This window comes from Camellia sinensis, chromosome 4, assembly GCF_055761805.1.
Source record: "Camellia sinensis isolate YWXY chromosome 4, ASM5576180v1, whole genome shotgun sequence".
In the NCBI taxonomy this organism is placed as follows: Eukaryota; Viridiplantae; Streptophyta; class Magnoliopsida; order Ericales; family Theaceae; genus Camellia; species Camellia sinensis.
In genome coordinates this window covers 123,648,121-123,671,789 of record NC_138964.1, presented here as the reverse complement: position 1 = coordinate 123,671,789, position 23,669 = coordinate 123,648,121, and the positions used below count along the sequence as shown (strand labels likewise).

Below are 23,669 nucleotides of genomic sequence, written 5' to 3'. Positions count from 1 at the left end.
TGTTTGAGGGATGATAAAAGAAAAAAAATAGTTCCAACTCAGCTCGGCTTCAACTCGATAAAAATCCATTCGAATTCAGGGTGTTTTGGTAATATGCTATTTTGATGTTGTTTAGGGTGTTGGTTATTTTAATTCGATTTTTTGATATTTTAATTATTTTAGTCAATGAAAAAAGTTGTGTTTAAAATGAATTACGATTTTTTTTTTTGTAATTAAATAAATGATTGTAAAAAAAAAGTGATTGTTTGATAGGATAAGATATGATATTTTATCTTACTGATTATTTTAGTCTTTTTTGTTTTTTTTGGCTATTTTAATCTCAAATCATCATCCCAAACATCCTCTTTAGTCAAAAAGTCATTACTAAAAAATCAACTATTCTCTCTATTTTTTGTAAATATTTTTTTTTGTAAAAAATCAATTAGTCAATTAAGATAGTCACTTTTCAAAACAACTCTCAGTTCGTCAAGTAAACAAATCAAGTTTAAATACATTTTAAAACTCGATAAAATATTTAAGGCTTGTGTTTGGCAAGTAGATAAAAAAAATCATATTTTTGGTTTTTAATCTATTTTAAGTCATATCATTTCTCTATTTTTTTTACACATTTTTTTTTAAAAAAATTAAAAATTAACTTCTAACTTATTTTCCAAAATAATCCTAAATAAAATTTAAGCAATCAATTAGTCATTGAATTCAATTCAACAAAGTTAAAACTACATAAAAACACCAGACTCGATAAAAACTCATTTAAATTTTTTACAAATTCAATTTAAACGGTTAAGTGCGTAGCTAATTTCACTCATTTATCACTACTAATTTCGTTCACAACTAGCTATTTTCACAATCTAGGGGCACTTTGGAAAGTTGGTTAAAAACCAGTTTTTGGCTTTTAACCCATTTTGGGGGATAATTCTATTTCCACACACTATTTACACTTTGTGCACATCATTTCTTAGTTCACACACTTATTAATTTAGTTACATTGGGGGTGTTTATTTTAGCTTTTCAGAGCTAACTTATGACTTTTAGTTTTGAAAAAGTTATTTTGGACTGTTTGGTTAAACTTATTTCAAACAGCTTCTAATTCTAACAGCTTATTTTAACTCAAAAAAATTGATTCTAAGAAGCTGCTCACCCCTTGCTTCTGATTATCAGCTTCTGCTGTGGACATGTTAATTTATGGTTATACTCTTAAATTTTTTTATTTTTTATTTTTTTAAAAATAGAAAAAGACTCAAATAGACTATAGATTATTATTATTATTATTATTATTATTATTTATGAGAAATGTAGACAAACAAAAAATAAAAATTAATTGAAAAAGCTATTTCACTGTTTATTTAACAAACACTACTCAACAACTTAAATCTATAATCCAACAGTTACACCAAACAGATTAACAACTTTTGATTAAAATCATAATCTATAATCTGTTAAGCTATAATCTATAAGCTGTTTTAACAGCTACACCAAACGGGGCCATTATATTTTTCTCATTCTACACATCAAATGTTTTAAATATATTCCTAACTCATAATTTAAACACACCACACAAAACACATTTACACACATCACAACAGCAATTCCGATATATCTAACCATCCACCAACACATTTTTAACAGTTCTTTAAAGCTAATTAGCGATGAAATGATGAAAAGATTGATGAGAGTTGAAAAAAAAAAAATTTTGGTTCGCGATCAACGATGATAATAAGTTTTCATCGTGATCAAAAAAAATCTTAAAACAAATCATATGAAAATTTTTTATCATTGTTTTTTTTTTCGCAATCTTATGGAAGTTGAATTTACAAAATAATAACAGTTTTTTTGCTCAAAAAAAAAAAAAAAAATTTCCACACGTAAAAAAATACCTTTTCATTGTTGCATTGGTTGTAAAATCATATTCTTCTCTAAATTTAAACTTCTATGATTTTGTAAATCTTTCATCACAAAAGTAAGAATGACGGAAGTAAAAATAGAGTACAACAATGATAAGAGTTAAAAACAATAAAAGAACAATGTAGGCCTTAGCGTGATTTTTTTTTTTTTTTTTTAAAAGATGTGCATTGAAAATTTTTGTTCCCAAAGATATGTATAAAGAAAATTTAATTTTAAGATTTGTTGTGTATCGATATCTATAATAGTCATTTTGTTTAATGATAAAATTATAATAAAAATTTAATTCATTAAGTGTGTGCACATAGAGTAAATAATGTGTATCTATTTTAAGTCACACCACCTCTTATATTGTTATTCATAAAAATATAAAAAGTCAAAAAAAAAAAAAAAAATCAATTTTCAATCAACTTCCCAAAACATTTCGTACCTGACTGGAGAACCGCTGTGAGCTGAAGATTCCGCGCCGATCAATTCAGACAAAACGTAGCCGGCTCAGTGGGGCCCACATACAACAGTACTTATACATTTCTTTTCACTTACTTATCCATACGCACATCGACTTATCAGCCTATAAGTCAACCTACTTATCTAGCTCTATCTGTCCCCTCTTCCTAAAAAAATCGCCATACCTGCAAGTTTTTAATGTCGTATTTTAATTACTAGAGAGAGAAAATAGTTTGTAGAGAGAAACATAAGCACAGACCATTCTCTCTCTCTCTCTCTCTCTCTTTCTTCTCTTCTATGTTTGTGTAGTGTTCTCTCTCACTTGAATCGATCTCTGCGTTCTTCTCTCTCTCTCTCTATCTATCTATCTCTATCTTCTCTCCTATGTTTGTGTAGTGTTCTCTCTCTCTTGAATCGATCTGTGTGTTCTTTTTCAAGGTAAGCTTTCCTCTCTCTCTCTCTCTCTCTCTCTCTCTCTACGTTCTGGAATATTTTACTTTCTACTGTTTGCTTTTTTCTCTCTCTATATATCTATATGTGAAACCCTGCTTTTTTTCATTTCCTTTAACCCCCTTTCTTTGCATCTCTGATTCCCTCAGTTTTAAAGCTGCTTTTGTGTCTTTGATTCTCTTTAAAAAAAAAAAAAACCCCTAATTTTTGTTTTCTTCACTTTTTACCAACTGGTTCTGGGTTTCATGTTTTGTCGGTGTATATGCTCAAACTAAATGTAGTTGTGTGTGTTAAATTGAAGATCACTTTAATGATCTAAGTACTGGGTAAGTAAAGTTTTCAAATTTTTAGATTTTGATTTTTGTTGCTATTTTAATTTATATTTACTTCAATTCATTGTTGGGAAAATAAATAAGTTATATTATAAAATAAATAAAGCCTCTGGTATCTGACCTGGGTTTTTTTTGGTTATATATTTATATGTATATATATATATATCCCAGATTTTTTTTGTTTTTGGGGAAGAGGGGTTTGCAGATCTGCTTATTTTAGCTGATTTTTGCTCATCTGGATTCACAGACGGAGTGCTTACAATGACATCTCTCAGTAGAGAGCTTGTGTTCTTGATCTTACAGTTCCTAGATGAAGAAAAGTTCAAAGAGACTGTTCACAAGTAGGTGATTTTATATTGAACTTATGTGCATACAACTTGTTTGTTTATTTGTCATATGAGTTTTCCTAGTTTTTTTTTTTTGGGTAATTATTTATTGATCTTTTTTACCTTAAATGGGTCCTCTTAATACTTAGGCTTGAACAAGAATCTGGGTTTTTCTTTAACATGAAGTATTTCGAGGATGAGGTGCACAATGGAAACTGGGATGAGGTTGAGAAGTACCTCTCTGGTTTCACAAAAGTCGACGACAATCGATACTCCATGAAGATATTTTTTGAAATAAGGAAGCAGAAGTATCTTGAGGCATTGGATAAGTAAGCTTGTTATTAATTAAATCACAATACTCTGTCTTTCCCACTATAATTTTACATTTGTATTCTTTTATAAATGGGGGATTTGAATATTTGACAGGCACGATCGGTCCAAGGCTGTGGATATCCTTGTAAAGGATCTCAAGGTTTTTTCATCATTTAATGAGGAGCTCTTTAAGGAAATAACTCAACTCCTGACATTGGAGAATTTCAGGTATTAAGTATGAAGTCATTCAAAATTTCATTCTAAGACAGCTAGAGAATTCGATTCTTACTAGTTTTGTTGTTTTGCAGGGAAAATGAACAGCTATCCAAGTATGGAGATACAAAATCTGCAAGAGCGATTATGTTAGTTGAGCTCAAGAAGCTTATTGAAGCAAATCCATTGTTCCGTGATAAATTGCAGTTTCCTAACCTCAAAAATTCAAGGTTGCGGACTCTCATTAACCAAAGGTAATCTTATAGAGGCATTCACATTTACAAAATTAAGACCATGTTTTGTGTAGAATTTGAAATGGAATGTATCAATTTTCCAAGCATTAAAATGAGTATTATGTTGCATTTACACTCACAAACTCATGTTAGTTTTTTGTTTTTTTGTACATAATGTTGTTTGGAATTTTCAATGATCATTTTAAGAATAGCTGTCCTTCCAAGTCTTGTTTGGAACTTCAATTGCTGTGTAGAAAAATTTGTCATTTTCCAATTAAGGGGAAACCCAATTAATCGTTGCTCTCATTTAGTTGTGGCTATATAATTATATATGCTTCATTATATTGAGGAAGGGTAGTGAATTTCAGGCAGCCTAGATGCTAAATAATTAACTTACATTATGATTGGTAGATATTACTCTCTTGGCCTTGTTTTGTGGCTATGAAGAGAGAATTGACAATTTACTAATATTGCAGCTTAAATTGGCAACATCAACTTTGTAAAAATCCAAGGCCAAATCCAGATATAAAAACTCTTTTTGTGGATCATTCATGTGGACAACCAAATGGTGCCCGTGCTCCATCACCAGCAAACAATCCACTGCTAGGATCTTTACCAAAGGCTGGAGGTTTCCCTCCTTTGGGTGCACATGGGGTAGGCTTTCGGTGTAATTGGCTACCTCATAAACTCTACTTCACAGTGCTAATGTGGTTCTCTTATTGTGTTTTAAATTAATGTGTTCAGCCCTTCCAACCTACGCCAGCCCCAGTTCCTGCTCCGCTTGCTGGTTGGATGTCTAATCCACCTACAGTAACTCATCCAGCAGTTTCTGGTGGAGCTATTGGTCTTGGTGCTCCATCGATTCCAGGTACTACTTAATATTAATTTCCTATAAATTTCTGTGTTTGCTGCTTTACGCTGTGTTTGGATCATAGATTTGGGCAAAATTTTGGAAAGGGAATGGAAAAGTTGAGGAAAATAGAGTAAAAATTTAGCTTAAATTTCATTCATTTTTCCCTCATGTTTTCTTTCCCCTTTCCATATTTCTACCCAAATCTATGATCCACACACGGCCGTAAGAATTTATATGCAGTCAGTCACTTTCTCAACTCTGAAGTTGTTTCATTCTGTACAGCTGCTTTGAAGCATCCTAGGACTCCACCAAATAATCCTTCGGTGGATTACCCATCTGGGGATTCAGATCATGTATCCAAAAGAAGGGCCATGGGGATATCAGATGAGGTTCCTTTATTTGGCTCTAACTTAATTCGCCTTTGGCATTATAATTTTGCTTTTAAATTCTAAACTCATGCTAATATGAATTACCCATTTTCCTTTTTGTTTCTCTGTCAAATGCAGGTAAATCTCCCTATTAATGTATTGCCTGTATCGTTTCCTGGTCATGGCCATAGTCAAGCTTTTAATGGCCCAGATGACTTGCCCAAGACTGTTGCAAGGACCTTGACTCAGGTGTCAGCTCCTATGAGCATGGATTTTCATCCTAACCAACAGACTCTACTTCTAGGTCTGTTCTTCTTTAGTTTTATTTTATTTATTTTTCCTATGAATTTTTGATAGGTTATTTTGCATGGTGATTTACATTGAGTGTTTTTTGCATTTAAGCTAGATATTTGATTTGAATATAAGCTCTATGATGCATCAGTTGGTACTAATATGGGGGACATAGCATTGTGGGAAGTTGCTTCCAGGGAGAGACTGGTTTTAAGAAACTTCAAAGTTTGGGATCTTAGTGCATGTTCAATGCCTCTGCAGGTCTGTCCCTTTTTATCCATAAGAAAAAAATGACATGAATATTTTGTTTGACTTACTCTTAATGCAATAGTTGACTATTAAGATGTATGAACCCTTAACCTTTCCTGTGGAATTTCAGACTGCTCTAGTCAAAGATCCCAGTGTATCTGTTAACCGTATTATTTGGAGCCCTGATGGTTCTTTATTTGGTAAGTAACTTGTGACTTACTCTTAATGCTATAATAGTATATGTCATATTCTTGTATGTACATATATCCGTATATATACTAATTAATAAATATACTGACAACTGGACTGACTTAATATGTCCATCCTTTCTGTTAAACAGGAGTTGCATATTCGAGGCACATCGTACAAATATATTCTTATCATGGAGGTGATGATGTACGGCAACATTTGGAGGTATTTTACAGTTCCAAGCCTTCTGGGTTCTCAAAAATTTCCCCCCATGTACTATTGGAGATTACTATTTCAAAATTGACGTTGATTTCTTTCTTTCTAGATTGATGCTCATGTTGGTGGAGTAAATGATCTAGCATTCTCTCACCCCAATAAGCAACTTTGTGTGATTACCTGTGGTGATGATAAGACCATCAAGGTTGGTCTCATAAAAAAAAATAATTTAGTGTGTTGAATTGCTATAAAACATGCCAAATTGTTACGTACCAGCATGATAAAACTGTGGTGACGTCAAGTTCCCTTTCTGATCCCAGGTTTGGGATGCTGCAAATGGTGCAAAACAGTACACTTTTGAAGGTCATGAGGCTCCTGTCTATTCTGTCTGCCCTCACTTCAAGGAGAACATTCAGGTAATAACTTCAATCTAAGAAGCATCAAAACTTTTAAGAAGGTAACATGTCGTGTCCAACACCGACAAAACATGACAATTGTCGGACACTTTCTAATACTTAAGACACTCATGAAACACGTTATAAGTTCGAATAAAATAACTTGGATCCCGATGATAAAACAAAAGCAATGTAAATTTATACCTGTACTCTTCTTTTAAAAATGATTGGGTGTGTTTGGTTTGCTTTTGAGAGAGTGATTTTCAAAAAAAAAAAAATTGGAGAGAGTTTAGAAAAATTCTTTTAGTTTGTTTGGTTGTATATTTTGAAAGTTGTGTTGGAGTTTGGGAGTTTGGGATGATTTGATATTTTGTTGTAATTGAGTAGATGTGTGTGAGAGAAAAAGTGATTGAGAATGAGAGAGGAGAGAGAAAAGGTGATTGATTGATGTGTAAGAGAGAGAAAGTGATTTTAGAAATTTTTTGATAAAAACCACAAACCAAACAAAATTTTGAATTTTTTTTTTCAAAAATAACTCTCCCAAAACCAAACCAAACAAGCCCATTATCTTTGGCTTAAATGTTTATATGTGTGAGACATATAGTAATTATTTATCTTTATATATGACATAATTGTTAAAATCCACCTACTCTCCACCTAATCTAACCCACTACACCACTACCACCTCACCTACTCCACTAAACCTAACCCACTACACCACTACCACCTCACCTACTCCACTAAACCTAACCCACTACACCACTACCACCTCCACTTCACCTACTCCTTACCTACTACACACTCACCCTCTTCTATATATAGGAATCATGAATCATTGTAATAGATATCAATATATCAATCAATAATAATACATACAATTTATTCTCTCTCTTTCTCTATACATTATTTCTTACATGGTATCAGAGCTGGTTTAAAACCTAGTATTTTCGCTTCCCCGGCGGGCGGCAACCTCACCTTAGCCGCCCGCCGGACCTCAACCTATTCCGCTGATAAAATCAACAAAGATTTGTGCAACTGTAGTCATGTGTGAGGCTGATGGAGAAGAATTCTTCACCTCATATGACGAGACAGTCTGGAACTGGAAACACTGCAACATTCTGCTCTGGAATTCTGCAGCAGCTAGATTATAGCTTGGTTGAGTGCCAAGCTTTGGTTCTTCCACCCACTCTTGAACTTGCCCAGCAAAGTGTGAAGGTTCATGCTTGTGTTGGAGGGACTAGTGTGCGCGAAGATCAGCGCATTCTCTCCAGTGGGGTTCATGTTGTTGTTGGTACTCCTGGTCGTGTGTTTGACATGTTGCGGAGACAATCACTTCGCCCTGTTTACATCAAAATGTTTGTCTTGGATGAAGCTGATGAAATGCTGTCACGAGATTTTTAAAAATCAGATCTGTGATATTTTCCAGTTGCTGCCACCCAAAATCCAGGTTGGGGTGTTCTCAGTTGCTGCCACCCAAAATCCAGGTTGGGGTGTTCTCTGCCACAATGCCACCAGAGGCTCTTGAAATCACCAGGAAATTCATGAATAAGCCTGGAAAGAGAAAAAGCTCATGGTAGGATTTGCGAAGTGATTCGCTGCAGGATTTTTGGCTTTGGATGAAACCCTTACCATACTCCACTCATTCTCTCCAACTGTTCTAACTTTTTATTTTTATTATTATTATTATTATATCAAATAATCAATGCACTCATGTTCCCCACTAACAGTGTCCACTTTTGACCCAAACCATTTTCAATCCATCATTTCTCCTTCACCTTTTGCACCCCACTCACCGACTCTCTCTCCACTTTATCACATGGGTTTGTCCCTCTCTCTCCTCCATTTGATTTCAAAAATCACTTATTTTTATTTATTTTTTCCAAGTCACTTTTCCTCTTTTTTAAATACCCCACTTTATTTTGAAACAATCGCACTGATGTTTTTCATATAATCCATCTATAAATATTTTTTATCTATTTTCTTTCTCCCTTGTTTTCTTTCATTTTATTTTTATTTTTTCAACAAAACATTCTCAAAAAAAAAAAAAAAACAAAAAAAAAAAAAAAAAAAACAACATTTTACAAACTTGTCATTTCTTCATGCCAGGGATCAACCCCGATCAGCATTTTACACCATAAAAAAAAAAAAATAATAATAAAAAAATAAAAATAAAAAAACACAAAACAAAACAAAACACAACCAACACAAATCGGAACAGTGGGATTTTTCTTCTCGCCTATTCCGCCGGTCTTTTCTTCTTGCCACCGTCTTGGGCGGCCCTTGCCGGTGTTGCCTCCGTGTTTCCCACTCCACTGGGCATGATCACTACTCCCTGCTCCTCCACTGCAGCATATGGCGGCCCTCCAAATCGGAACATAAAACTGGCCTTCCGCTTCAGCTCCTTGTTTTCCGCCTTTAGCACACTTATCTCTGCTCGCGCATCCTTATACATGCGTTGGAGCAGAGCCAGTTGGGCGTTTAACTGCTGCACCTCATTTGTCCTACTCTGCAGCCGGTTCGACAAATTTGTAACCGCAGTCATGGTTTCCACACATGACTTCAAGGTATACTGATTGGCCTCCACATCCGACTGCACCGCCATTTTTTGCTCCACCGACCGCATCGGAAAGTTCAATGGAGCAAAACCAGAGGTGTTTGGTTGAGGTTCACTGGCCACCGCACCAGTTATTTCTCTTGTGGGCTCGTTCAGTTCTGGAAAGAGCGTGAGCAGACCACGGGAAGAGGAGGCCCTGTTTTGGGTAGCTGGACGGGAAGAAGAGGCCATGTTGCTGAGTGTTTCAGAGACGGGTTGGTTATAGAGTATTACAGAGTTTCTCTCTCAGTCAAGGAAGAGTTTTTCAGAAGATTTTAGCAGGTTTTCTGCCTCAGCCTCCGCATTGATTTATATAGAACATGACAAAGAGGCCGACACGCGCACTGTCGCTCACGTGCCTCGCCGCGTCTCCGGCTCACCTTTTGATGGCTCGACGCTTTCTGTCGGGCACGACTTTTGATGAAGTGGGCGCGCCTTTTGAGGGCGCAACTTTTGATGGCACGTCTTTTTATGGATTGGGCACGCCTTTTGATGGCACGCCTTTTGAAAGATTGGGCACACCTTTTGAGGGTGCGACTTTTTAGGGGTCCGACAAGACTCTGTAAACTGTCCCGACATTGATTCCGGTTAGCTCCTTCATGGGTCCGACAAGACTCTGTAAACTGTCTCGACATTGATTCCGGTTAGCTCCTTTATGGGTCCGACAAGACTCTGTAAACTGTCCCGACATTGATTCCGGTTAGCTCCTTTATGGGTCCGACAAGACTCTGTAAACTGTCCCGACATAGATTCCGGTTAGTTTCTACAAGGGTCCGACAAGACTCTGTAAACTGTCCCGACATTGATTCCGGTTAGTTTCTACAAGGGTCCAGCAAGACTCCGTAAACTGTCACCACAACTGTCACAACATTGTCTGCTACAACGGTCCGACATGACCCCATAAACTGTCTTCTACATCGGTCTGACACCGCCATCCAGTGTCCTCTACACCGTTATGACACCACCATACAGTGTCCTCTACAACGTTATGACACCCCCATACAGTGTCTTCTACAACGTTATGACACCACCATCCAGTGTCTTCACCAATGGTCTGACACGACCATACAGTGTCTCTTATCCTCTTTTATTTTTATGTATTTTCTTGTTTTGTTACTCTCTCCAAACTCAAGTTGGTTAGTTCCTATCCCCCTTGAGTTTGCGGGGGGCTGTTAAAATCCACCTACTCTCCACCTACTTCACCCACTTAAACCTACTCCACTAAATCTAACCCACTACACCACTACCACCTCACCTACTCCACTAAACCTAACCCACTACACCACTACCACCTCACCTACTCCACTAAACCTAACCCACTACACCACTACCACCTCCACTTCACCTACTCCTTACCTACTACACACTCACCCTCTTCTATATATAGGAATCATGAATCATTGTAATAGATATCAATATATCAATCAATAATAATACATACAATTTATTCTCTCTCTTTCTCTATACACCACTACCACCTCACCTACTCCACTAAACCTAACCCACTACACCACTACCACCTCCACTTCACCTACTCCTTACCTACTACACACTCACCCTCTTCTATATATAGGAATCATGAATCATTGTAATAGATATCAATATATCAATCAATAATAATACATACAATTTATTCTCTCTCTTTCTCTATACATTATTTCTTACAATAATAAACATGTAAAATTATATATTTTGCACGAGTTTTCCATGTGTCATGCCCTAAATTTTATGAAAATTTTCACGTCAACATGTCCATGACATGTCACGTGTATGTATTTGTGCTTCTTAGACTCCAATAATTCAATTACTCCCGTCTTTACCAGGTTATATATGGTTTTCCCTTGACTGCCCTTGCTGCTAACATTGCCTATGTGCTTTTCTATTTCAGTTTATATTTTCAACAGCCCTAGATGGAAAGATAAAAGCTTGGCTATATGACAATTTGGGATCTCGAGTTGACTATGATGCTCCTGGTCGCTGGTGTACAACAATGGCTTATAGTGCTGATGGAACAAGGTTGATTCACTAGACCTGCTATGTCAATGCTATTCTCTGTCACTTGTTGGTGCATAGTCAGTTTGTAATTTTTGTTTTCTTTTTTGGTTGGGTGGTGTCTTTCAGGCTGTTTTCATGTGGGACCAGCAAAGATGGGGAGTCGCATATTGTTGAATGGAATGAAAGTGAAGGAGCTGTGAAGAGGACCTATCAAGGGTTCCGAAAACGATCTTTGGGTGTTGTACAATTTGATACCACTAAAAACCGTTATTTGGCCGCTGGTGACGAGTTCTCCATTAAGTTTTGGGATATGGACAATGTCCAACTTTTGACAAGCATCGAAGCCGAAGGAAATCTTCCAGTAAGTTCATTATGTTTTAGTGTCTGTGTTGAGAAGAATATTTTCTGAATGTACTGTGCACAGTGGACTGAATTCTGCTTACCATCCTAAATTCAAGGCAAGCCCACGTATCCGCTTCAACAAGGATGGAAGTCTCTTGGCTGTTTCTGCAAAGGAGAACGTGTTAAAAATTTTGGCAAATTATGATGGTCTTCAGTTGCTGCGCACTTTTCAAAATCTTTCTTATGATGCTTCAAGAGCATCTGAAACTGTGACAAAGGTTAGCTGATTTAGATGGTTGAATCTCCGTGTGAGAGATACTCCTATCTGATGTAGACTTGCCTAATGTGTTTTATCTCATGCACAGCCTACAATAAATGCAATGACTGCTTCTGCTGTCACTACTAGTGCTGGACTTGCAGATAGAGTTGCCTCTGTTGATGCTATCTCTGCAATGGTTCGTTTGACATGCTTGTTTCTTCTGTCCCTCAGATCATTATTAATTACATCATGCATTAAAGTAGCAATAACGATCTTCGGATTTTTATGTTACTTGCAGACTATCAGTTTGTTTTGTGTAGAATAGACCTTAGGACAGCAAATATATATAAAATTACTCCACACATATTGAGTAACATATGATTAATTATGTCAGAATGGGGATGCCAGAAATTCGGGGGATGTGAAACCTAGAATTACTGAAGAAACCAATGACAAATCAAAGATTTGGAAGCTCACTGAAATTAGTGATCCTTCCCAGTGCCGGTCCTTGAAGCTCCCTGAGCACATGAGAGTAAACAAGGTATGTTTTGCTTAATCTATCAATGGGTTGATTATGTTATTCAGTCGTGCTTGGATTGATCGATTTTCAGTCATGCCGGTTTGAGCAGAAATTTGTTCATTTGGGCATTTTACTGATATATATTAAATCTGTATTTGCTTGTGACATTTGAATTCTTCTTTCATGCATTCAAACTGGTGGCTATTTTAGTAAGCCACTGAGGCTTCATAAATGTAATTTGAATGCATGTCTCTTCATAGTCATACAGTCTCCTAATTTTTATTATTGCCTATAAAGTCTTCCGTAAATTGACTTACAGTCTTCCATAAATGTATTGGCTGATATGCTACATATTGGTCAATATTTAAAAGCCTGATCACAAGGCTTTTGATCCCATTTGTCTATAAAGAAGTAGTTTTCTCACTTGCTTCAGTATTAATCACTACAGATATCAAGGTTGATTTATACAAATTCCGGCACTTCTATTTTGGCATTAGCATCAAACGCCATTCATCTGCTTTGGAAATGGCAGCGAAGTGACCGCAATTCAAGTGGCAAGGTATGCAGGGTGCAAAAATGTCATTTTTGTCAATGGGTAGTAATTTTTTTTGAAAATTTTATTTAGAAATGAGCTCATCTTCAGAGTGTTCATTCTTTAGGCAACAGCCAATGTATCACCTCAATTATGGCAACCATCAAGTGGCATTTTGATGACCAATGATGTTGTTGACACCAACCCTGAGGATGCTGTACCCTGTTTTGCTTTGTCCAAAAATGATTCTTATGTGATGTCTGCGTCGGGAGGAAAGATTTCTTTATTCAATATGATGACATTTAAGGTGACAGAAAAATTGGATTATTCTCTGGTTGAGTTATTTTATGTTTATGTAAATTATTGGTTTGACTAATCCCAAATCCTTTTGGGCAAGTGCAGACAATGACAACTTTCATGCCTCCACCACCTGCAGCAACGTTTCTTGCATTTCATCCTCAAGATAACAATATCATTGCTATTGGCATGGATGATTCAACAATCCAGATATACAATGTCCGTGTAGATGAGGTATGATAGATTATATAGTGGGTAGGAAGTTACAACACACGTAATGGGTAATTATCAGCTCCACTGTTGTTCAATAAACCAATCTTTTTATCTAATTACTAATAAGCATTTTATTATTGCAGGTCAAAAGCAAGCTTAAAGGTCATTCTAAAAGAATTACTGGCCTTGCCTTCTCTCATGTGCTTAATGTGTTAGTTTCATCCGGAGCAGATGCTCAGGTTAGCAACTTCTTCAATATTAAGTCTGTCAAGAGTTGTAATGGCTACTATATTTCCGTTGTTTTAATAGTATTAGATTGCTAGCTGATAGCCCCCTCACCCTTTTTTGATTGAGAAATTGGAAAATGCACATCATTATCAAAATTTTAAAGCTATATAAGTTCTAAAATGGATCGCTGCATCAAGAATATTGCAAATGAGGAAGCAGTAATCATGCTCCAACAAAAGGCTTTGGTGCTCAAGTTCCTCCTTTACCTTTTTTTTGGGTGAATAAGAGATAAAATAGAACAGAGAAATTTACACAAATACAAGGGGCAAACCCCAGGCCCTACCACAAACTACAACAACAACACAAAAGAAACACAAAACTAAACTAAAATATTAAAAGAAATTACATTACAGCTGCCACCATACTATTAAAACCTGCCATAACCAAAATCAAGAACCCGAACAAACAAACCAACCGAGCAGACCATAGAACTTGTTCAAGAACCATGTCCCAAACAGATAGGGGTCTTGAACAATAACTTTACCAGCCCAAAAGTAGCCCTGATTCGTCAAGAGCACAACATCCACTGGGAAATCCCTATAGTCCAGCCCTATTCTAAGACTCCAGCATATCCAACATGAAACACAAACAGCCCAAAGAGGGGAAATATTTACAATATTCAAAGAAACCAACAAACCAGAGAAGAATATATACAACCCGAAAGTAAGACAACTTATAGACCCATTGAAATGTCTAGACAAGGCGCAACTTGCAGCCATTGCCGAATAGCATCTCCAAACCAAATACATCTGCCAAGAAGGGCGCAAATTGCAGCCACCACCACACCACATACAAATTTTAAATAAACCTGCCCAATGAGAAGGAAAATAAGTGCCAAGATTACATGTGTTATCATAGAGAAGAAGGAATATCATGCTAAGTATGTGAGACCTCCCTTCACTCGACCCACATCTAATAATAACACTCCACTCATTATGGTTTCTCACTGCACGAGGCCCACACCTCTCCAACTCACTCATAATCTCAATTGAACTACTGTATATAAGAGCTTCCTTCACCTGCACATAAAAATTATAATATATAATAGCAGTTAGAAATAATGTTATGAACAACCTCACATCCCTCAACCCACAGTTTAGAAATAATATATCTTGGCTCACAACACTCAACCCACACATGACAGTGCCCGAACAAGCTAAGGAGTAGCAAGGTAGCATCTTTTTGAAGCAAACATCCATAATATCCATCTGCAAAAGAGCACCCACATTAGAAAGCCCTCGGTATATGCTCGCCTTCACTCAACCCTCAGTATAGGTGCACTATCCACACTCAATCTGCCCCCAGCATTGTTGTCCTGGGGCAGCTTCATAATTGTTGAAGGTAAGTTCCATTGGGCCAAATACCGGGCATCACCTGCAGAGTTGATCAAATTATTCATTGAAAGAATCCTACCTCTAACCATTTGAACAATGAGTTTTGTAACAATCTCTTCAGGTTTGAAATCCTTGCTAAAAATCCTCCTATTCCTCTCAGTCCAAATCTGATAGACAGTGCAGAGGAAGGATAGTTTCATAATAGCAGACTGCAAGGTCTTACCTTGGATGGATTTGAGTTCCTCCTTTACCTACGGAGAAAAATGAGACTTTCCTTCCTTACACAACCTCTAGTTTTCTCTCACTTCTCCACTTAACATGTGAACTCTGATCATTCTTATTACACATTTTTTAAAGAATAAGCACACTGGAGAGAGTAACAACTTCAGCCAAACAGGGTCCTTTAAAAATGAGTAAGCAGAAAAGGTTTAAACATTTCAAACAACCTTACCAAAGTCTCTTCATCTGCAATTCTTTCTTTCAACGCCCTTGACTTCCTATTTTAAATTTCCTATTTTGATTTTTGTACAGATAGAACAAGAATGGAATAAGAGATCTCAATTGCTAGGAAAATGATTAGTTTTTAAATGATGAGTAAGAAAGGAACTGGCTTGGCCAGACCTTGATAGGTCCTCTTCTTTGGGAAATCATACTATTTTTGTATTTAGATTTAAGAAGTGGAGCATAGGGAGCTTTTCTAGGGCTCTTTTTACATAGTATATTGCTATTTTCCCATCTGCAGTTCATTATTAGACTGCCTGGACTTTTTCTTAACAATTGTTTTGTCAGTTACCTAATTTCAAACCATTTTCCCTGAACAATTCCGATCCTCAATAATTAGACTCTAGAAAAGAGAACTTTGACCTTCAAATTCTAACTGTGTTTTGGATCTTGAATTTGTGGAGGGATTTGTGAAGAAAATGGAAAGATTTTCCCTTTCTTTTGCAAATCCCTCCACAAATCCAAGATTCAAACGCAGCCTGAAAGTGAAGTGCAGTCTATATTTTGGGATTGGACATCTTATTACTTTCTTTTATTTAGCTCCAGCTAGTGCAGTCTATATTTTGGGATTGGACGTCTTATTGCTTTCTTTTATTTGGCTCCAGCTTTGCGTGTGGAGCTCTGATGGATGGGAAAAGCAGAGAACCAAATTCCTGCATATTCCAGCTGGGAGGACACCAACAGCACCGTCAGACACTCGTGTACAGTTTCACCAGGATCAGACACACTTCCTTGTTGTACATGAGACACAGCTTGGGATCTATGAAGCAACAAAACTAGAATGCGTCAAACAGGTGGCACTTTTTTCTTTCTTTTTTATGGTGAAGCAACAGTATGTCCTAGGTAATTAATGTGATTTCTTGTCCTTTTTTAGTGGGCCCCACGTGAATCGGTTGCTCCAATCTCTCATGCGACATTCTCATGCGATAGTCAGCTGGTATATGCCAGCTTCTTGGATGCAAGTGTTTGTGTATTTACTGCTGCTAATCTCCGACTGCGATGTCGTATTAGCCCCTCTGCTTATCTTTCACCAAGTGTCAGGTATTTCCTCATCTTCACTGTTTTCTTGGGGGTTGTTTTTTTATTTTTAGATGAATCTAGAGTTAGTATAACATGTCTGTTGATGAAGTTTAGTTTGGTTGGTATAAAGTTGAGGTGGGGTTTGACAATTGCTTCTTCTTCTTCTTTTTCTTTTTTTATTTTTTTGGTGCTTTTTTAGAATTTTAAGAAGCTTGTGTTTCGTAAAGTTGCTTTTCAGATCATCCCATACAGGCTTATTTGCTTTTGGAATTTTTTTTAATTTTCCCATCAAAAAGGCTGCCTGATTATTTAGTTCTTTCCAAACAGGGCCTCAGAATATCCATTTGGTTTTTGTTCTTCCTCATTCCGTCCAACCTCGTTTTAAGTTTTAATTTTAAAATCAAATTTTATGCGTTAAATGAACACAAACAAAGTGATCTTTGGCCTTGTAAACTTCTTGTTTGGTACCAAATAATAGCGAAACTCTAGTTCATAATACAGTATTCACAGAACAATCGTTGTCTACAATTCAAAAGTCCGACATGGAATGAAAAAATCCGACTTGTGTTACACATTGTTTATTCTAACAATTTTGTATTTTTACCGCAGTAACTCAAATGTCCACCCACTAGTCCTCGCGGCACATCCACAAGAGCCGAATCAGTTTGCATTGGGTCTATCAGATGGCGGAGTTCACATCTTCGAACCTCTAGAATCTGAAGGCAAATGGGGAGTGCCTCCACCAGTTGAGAATGGGTCAGCAAGCAGCGTAACGGCTACACCTTCAGTTGGAGCTTCAGGCTCAGATCAACCTCAAAGATGATCAAGTGGCGGCTGCCAAGCAGAAGTTCTTTTACATGCTTTGCTTGCTGGCCCATTCTGAGTATAGGTATGCCTCTCATTTGACTGACTTAGTACTTACGTTGGAGACTAAGGTTCCATTTGGATAATTGAATTTCAAATGAAGGGATTTGATGTCAAACTTAATAAAAATATAGGAGACTTGGCCATTATACATAGATTGAGAAACTAAAAGGGGAGCAGTGTTATAAAAGGCGATAGCCGCACCAAGGTGCCAAGGTCTCCTAGGGCCTAGGCTCAAGGCGCAAGATGAGGCGTAGGTTTCACCAAAGTGAAGCGCACCTTGTATAGAAAAAAATATATAATTTAATATAAGTAAATAATTTAGGGTTCAACATAAACAAAATGAAATGTTAAACATTTATGCTGTGTTTGGTTAGAGAATTTGGAAAGGGAAATGAAAAAGGTAGGTGAAATGTGAATAAAACATATCTATATTTTACATAGTTTCATACATTTTTTTCCTTTTTTTTTTCTAAATCCTTTCCCAAATCCCTCAACCAAACACAGCATTAGTTTTTTTTTTGGAGATTAGGAATTAGGGCTAATTTTTCTTTTGTCATTGATTTGGGATTGAATGCCTAATGTATTGGCATCTGTAATAAGAGTAAGAATCTTCTGTAGTTGCACCATATTAAATCAATGGTCAGATTTTAAACAAAACCAATTAAAACAACAATAAAAAAAGTCCTCAAGACGCAAGCCTTGGGCCAGTCAGGCGCCTTATCACAGTCACCTGGCTTAGAACACTACAAGGTGCAAACCTTGGACCTAGATGGGACATGGGCTTAGGCGCACACTTAGGCACGCCTTTAATAATGCTGAGGGGGAGACACAGTAGATTAAGAAGAGAAGTATTTTATTATTGTACAACTATAATCCTTACAATGAAGAATTTCAAATAACTACTTTTACATTGTTATTTTAAATCCATTATAATCCATCTATGCTAAATCTCTCAAATTCAATTTTAAAATTCATATCTAATTTAGAAAAGGAAATTGGATTAGATTCAAATCATGAGTTATTCTCCTGCCCAAATCCTTTCAGTTCAAATTCATAAATCCAAATGCAATCTAAGAGAAGAAAAGGAAATTGGACATACCGATCCAACCAGTTGTACCATCAACTGAGCCCTAAACATATTTGGTTTGTCACCAAGGTTGGGTTGTTCGAGTATGGTGTTGAGGTTTGGCAAAAAGCAAGGCTAGGATCACAGAATGATTCATAGAAAATGCATTGGATGGCTGAGATTAAGTCCAATTACATATTTAGAATATAAATCTTAGCCTATCTTTGCATTTTTAGTGATTCATTTTGTGTTCTTAGCATTACTTGTTATGACATCTCTAATACACCTGCCTGGTCCACTGGCCCACCTTGACATATTTTTGTTGCTTTGTTTTTGTTTTTTCTTTGTGCAGTTGGGAGTTGAAAATATGTAATTTACTTGATGGTTGGGATGAAAGACATGTAGATTTAACATCTTGATCAGATACTACTATGTAAGCTAAATGTTGTAGACTGTAGGAGTATTAACAGTTTATCTTTTGTAGCCCAAGAAAGGAATTTCTTCTAGGAAACTGTTTTCTTTTTTCTCTCTTTCCCTTCTTTGTTTATATTCTTCTTTTATCTGTTGAATGTAAGTACTGTTTTATCTATGTAATTCTTCTAGGAAACTGTTTTCTTTTTTTTCTTTTTGTTTCGTTTTTTTTTTTTTTTTTTGGGGGGGGGGGACTGTCGAGTCAAGAGCCTCTCCTTGCAGGCTCCTACTTGCGCCCGTCCTTGCAGGGCCTTCGGGCCTACTTTTAGGCCCAATTTTGATAATCCGAACCGTTCATATTTTATGATTTATTCAGTATATCATATCTATAAAAAATCAAGTTGATCGGATATCAGAAAGTATGTGTTTGAAAAATTGAACTAAAAACTATTTTTTTAAAGAATTTAATAAACAGTTTTCCGAACATATGCTTTCTGATATACGATCAACTTGATTTTTTATAAGTATGATATACTGAATAAATCATAAAATATGAACGGTTCGGATTATCAAAATTGGGCCTAAAAATAGGCCCGAAGGCCCTGCAAGGACGGGCGCAAGTAGGAACTTGCAAGGAGAGGATCCTTATACGGGGACTGTCCTCAACTCAGAGCTCTAGCAGACCAAACAAACAAAGTAGTTCATTCTATTTTTCCCCCTTATTGTAATGTCTCTCTCTGCAATAATTTTTGGTGCAATATCTTCCAATGGTGATTTAAGATGGTTCTTAAACCACCCAATAAGTAATTTTATTTTCACACACTAATTTTTTTCATTTAATGAACACATTCTCAATAGACAAAAAAAGTTTTAAAATTTTTTTTTTCAGTACACGTCTCTTTATTTCAATAATGTTCTCATTTTCAATTTCAAGTCCCTAATTTTTCTTTCAGCCACCCATTCACCATTCAACGCCACTCTTAGCCCTCTTTTGCCACCTCCACTGCCACCCTCAGCTTATCCCCTTCTATCCTAAATTTTCAAGTCCATCTTAGATTTTCACAATCAATCTAGAAAGTAGTGATTCGCGGCAGGTGGTTCATCGGGGAAAGTGGTCATAGGCAAAGGGGGGAAAGAGGTGATGAGAGAAGATGGCGGAGGAGAGGTGGTGCTAGCAATGGAGGATGGTTGTGGTGTTTTAAAATTAGGGTTGGATGGAAGAAAATATGTATATTATGATATTTTTATTATAAGACAAAATTGTATTGAAATTTTTTTTTATTAAAGTGTGAACTGAGCGGAATTGATGTGTAGAAATAAAATTATGAAAAATAGGTGGTAGCTCGAAAGTCTGTGGCCTGATTTTGGGTCGAATTTTTTTTTTCTGGCATTTGAATACAGAGAGAGAGAGAGAGAAGAGAGAGAGAAGGAGAAAAGAGGAAGAGGGAAGAGAGAAGAGGAAGAAAAGAAGAGGAAGAGAGAAGGAGGACGAGGACGATGGCGGAGGACGACGGCGGGCTAGTGCTGGTTCTGCCGACGACAGGCTCGTGTTGGTTCGTGCTGGTTCTGCCGACGACGGAGGATGACGGCGGGTGCTGGTTCTGCCGACGACAGGCTCGTGCTGGTTCGTGCTCGTGCAGCAGCTCAGCCTCCGTCGCGCCTCTGCCGCTCCTCCGCCCCTGGTTGATGCCCCCTCCTGTCCAGTTCTCCCTTCCCTCCTCCTTCTTCTTCTCTCTTCTCTTCTCTTCTCTTCTTCTTCTTCTTCTTCTCCCGTCTTCTTCTTCGTTTCTGATTAAACATAGAAAAAAAAAAAAAAAAAAAAACACCAAAAACGACGTCGTTTTGGTGTCGAGCCAAATTCGACCCACGAATTTCGAGCTACCAACCGGGGTTGTAAAATTATTCCCACCAAATGGGTTTTGTTTTGGGATTTAAATGATATTTAAATCATTATTATAAGATATTGCTACAAAAATTATTGCATAATCCTAATCCCTCTATGGAACCTCCGGTCAATGATTCTTCTGTAAATTTTTAGTTCGAATATTGGGGAAGAGAAAAGTAACGGTGATAAATGAGTGGAATAATTGACTATTCAAATTTAATTTGATAATTTTAATAAATTTTAAAATTTGTTTAAATTTAATTTGTTAAACTTTTGAGTTGATTTTAAACCAACTTTTATTAAGCCAAGTTTAAGTAGTTTGGTATTTTTATTTAGTTTTAGGCTTATCGAACTAAGCCGAACGAGTAATTAAGCGTTCAAACTTTGTTTGAAAATTTTAAACCTGGTTTGGTATTTTTTATAATTTTAAGCTTATTAAACCAATCTGAATGAGAAATTAAGTGTTTAAGTTTGGTTTGCAAATTTTAAAGCTAGTTTGGTATTTTTATAGAGTTTTAGATTTATCGAACCAAACCAAACGAGAATTTGAGTATTCAAGCTTGGTTTGAAAATGTTAATGAGTTTTAAAATATATTTAAGTTTGCCTTGATTACTTAATGAACTGATTTCGAATAAGCTTTTAACGAACTACTCACAAGTTGAGCTTTAAACTATTTGATTTGCTTATAGAAATTGATTTTTTTTTTCACACTTCACTTTCTTTTCTTTTCTTTTTTCTTTCATAAATTTAAAATCCAAACATAACTTCAAATTTGGCGGACAGTATTTTATGGAATGGAAAAACTTGCTCGAATATTGACAAAGTATTTTATTGAATGGAAACTATCTTAGTGGTCATCTTGCTTTCCTTGCAGGAAAGGTCTTGGCTTGCAAGAAAAAAATCCTAGATTTTGTTATAGTTTTGGAGCATTCCAAAAACTAGTGTCGGATTCAACATTGCTTTGGTATATTTTGTATATTATTATTATTATTATTATTTTGTTTGTTTTTTTGTGAAACTATTTTTAAAAGTTTTTAGTTAATTCTTTTATCAATATTTAGTTAATTCTATTTTGCTTTGGTTTATCTTATTTTCAGGATATTTCTTTTTCCATCTTACAACTTTTTTTTTATCAAAAAAAAAAAAAAAAAAGAATATCAATATTTCCTTCTTCTGACCATTTTACTTGAGTGTTGCGACTGTATTGTTCAAACACTCTTGCTGGAAAGAAATTAAATTTTGAAAGTTTATAAATTTCTGAAGTAGCAACTTCTTGCATTTTTTAAAATTTTGATAATTCTTCGTTGGTAAAAGTTTTTTCTTCTCCGATTATATCTCCAAATCGAATGACTTGTAATTCTTAATGAGATACACTATCTGCTTCTTGAGATAGTTTTTAACTATTAATATTAGTCATCATGAAGATTAGTTCTTCATCTGAACTTTCTTCATCACTAAAAATTTCGTATAAAATTTCTTCTTCATCAGAAGAGAATACTGACAAAAGGAAAATTTATTTGTTTGTGTCAATGAAAATGTGTAGTTCAAATAAAATAGAACTTTTGATTGATCCAAGCACTGGGAATCCTATAGAATCTCCTTTGGATCCCATTGAATTTCATTTGAAGGAGCCTTAAAACATCTGTATTGTTCCTGCTAGCTGGGTAAATCGAACACAAGATAAACATGTCGCTCGCCTGCTAGTGGGGCAAAATCGAAGTTCTCTTCGGGTCTACTATCCACCAGGCGAGCCGGGCAAAAGCGAAGTTCTCTTCGGGTCTACTATCCACCCAGTAAAGTGGAAAACATAGTAGAATCACGCAATGCACCAAATGAAATGATTTTTCATTGTCTTCATTGAAGTAACATGTCCTTTGGACCTTTGACTTACCTTTAACCATGCAAGAATTTGTAGCCTTAAATCTTGATTTTTTTGATTGAATTAACATTGGCATGAGTGCTCCAAATATTCATGAACAAACTAATAATTGTGTCTGTCCATATAATTTCCAAGTCTACCTATTGAGCCTATATATATATTTTTTTTAAATAATTAAAAAAAATAAAAACTAGTTTCTAATTCTAAAGCATTAAAAATCAATCAATCCTACATTCCAAAATACATCCAAAGTCCAAATACTCCATCAAACAATAAAAATAAACTGTCATCTGTTTTCATTAGTAACAGTAACAGTAACAGTTTAGTGAAGAATTGAAATTGTACTACAGAATTGAAACTAAAATTCAACTTTGAAAAAGATTCAATTATTTTTTAATATATTACATAAATAATAACTTTTGAAATTATGAGTTCAAGTCACGAAACAACCACTTTATACACTATGTTTAAGGATAAGTATGTACCCAATCTTTCTCCTCCCAAACACACATTAATGTATATTATTTAGGCGTTGTTTTGTTTTATTTTTATATTACATAAATAAATAATAACAAAATAACATAAATATATTATTCTCAGACTGGACTGGCCACGCTACAAACTTGATTCCTAAGTCCAACTCAACAATTGGGCCTAAAATATTAACCCAGCCCAAGCCTTGAAAAAGTAGAACTGGGCTGGGCAAGACAATGCCCACCCCTAACTTGGGGAGCAGCCTTACAAGTTTGTAACTCGGAAACAAGTAAACAAAGGAGAACTATTTCTGGCAACTGGTTTCCAAAACAAAAAACTGAAAAACCAATACGAAAATGACATGTATTTTTAAACTGTTCACTGTTTTTGTTTCCGGAAATAAAGATAACGAAAAACAC

General features: G+C 35.9%; 1 protein-coding gene across 8 annotated transcripts; it reads left to right on the top strand.

Annotated features, from left to right (window-relative positions):
• The first annotated feature begins 2,472 nt into the window (after positions 1-2,472).
• LOC114295634 (protein TOPLESS) lies at positions 2,473-19,207 on the top strand. Of its 8 annotated transcripts, none has more exons than XM_082866137.1 (28): positions 2,528-2,784; positions 3,078-3,122; positions 3,300-3,469; positions 3,604-3,783; positions 3,881-3,994; positions 4,075-4,233; positions 4,689-4,866; positions 4,957-5,080; positions 5,348-5,454; positions 5,572-5,737; positions 5,876-5,985; positions 6,104-6,173; positions 6,314-6,387; positions 6,488-6,583; positions 6,699-6,794; positions 11,255-11,382; positions 11,488-11,722; positions 11,820-11,981; positions 12,069-12,158; positions 12,357-12,503; positions 12,931-13,041; positions 13,142-13,321; positions 13,417-13,545; positions 13,668-13,763; positions 16,253-16,441; positions 16,522-16,688; positions 17,277-17,556; positions 18,953-19,207. In XM_082866137.1, exons 3-27 carry the CDS (start codon positions 3,390-3,392, stop codon positions 17,488-17,490), a joined length of 3,402 nt encoding a protein of 1,133 aa, XP_082722263.1. In that variant the 5' UTR covers positions 2,528-2,784; positions 3,078-3,122; positions 3,300-3,389; the 3' UTR covers positions 17,491-17,556; positions 18,953-19,207. The 8 variants fall into 8 exon arrangements, with proteins under 8 accessions (XP_082722260.1, XP_082722256.1, XP_082722263.1 ...); XM_082866135.1 differs by having other exon boundaries at positions 2,544-2,784; positions 3,376-3,469; XM_082866134.1 differs by lacking the exon at positions 3,078-3,122 and having other exon boundaries at positions 2,473-2,784; positions 3,376-3,469.
• The last annotated feature ends 4,462 nt before the right edge of the window (positions 19,208-23,669 follow it).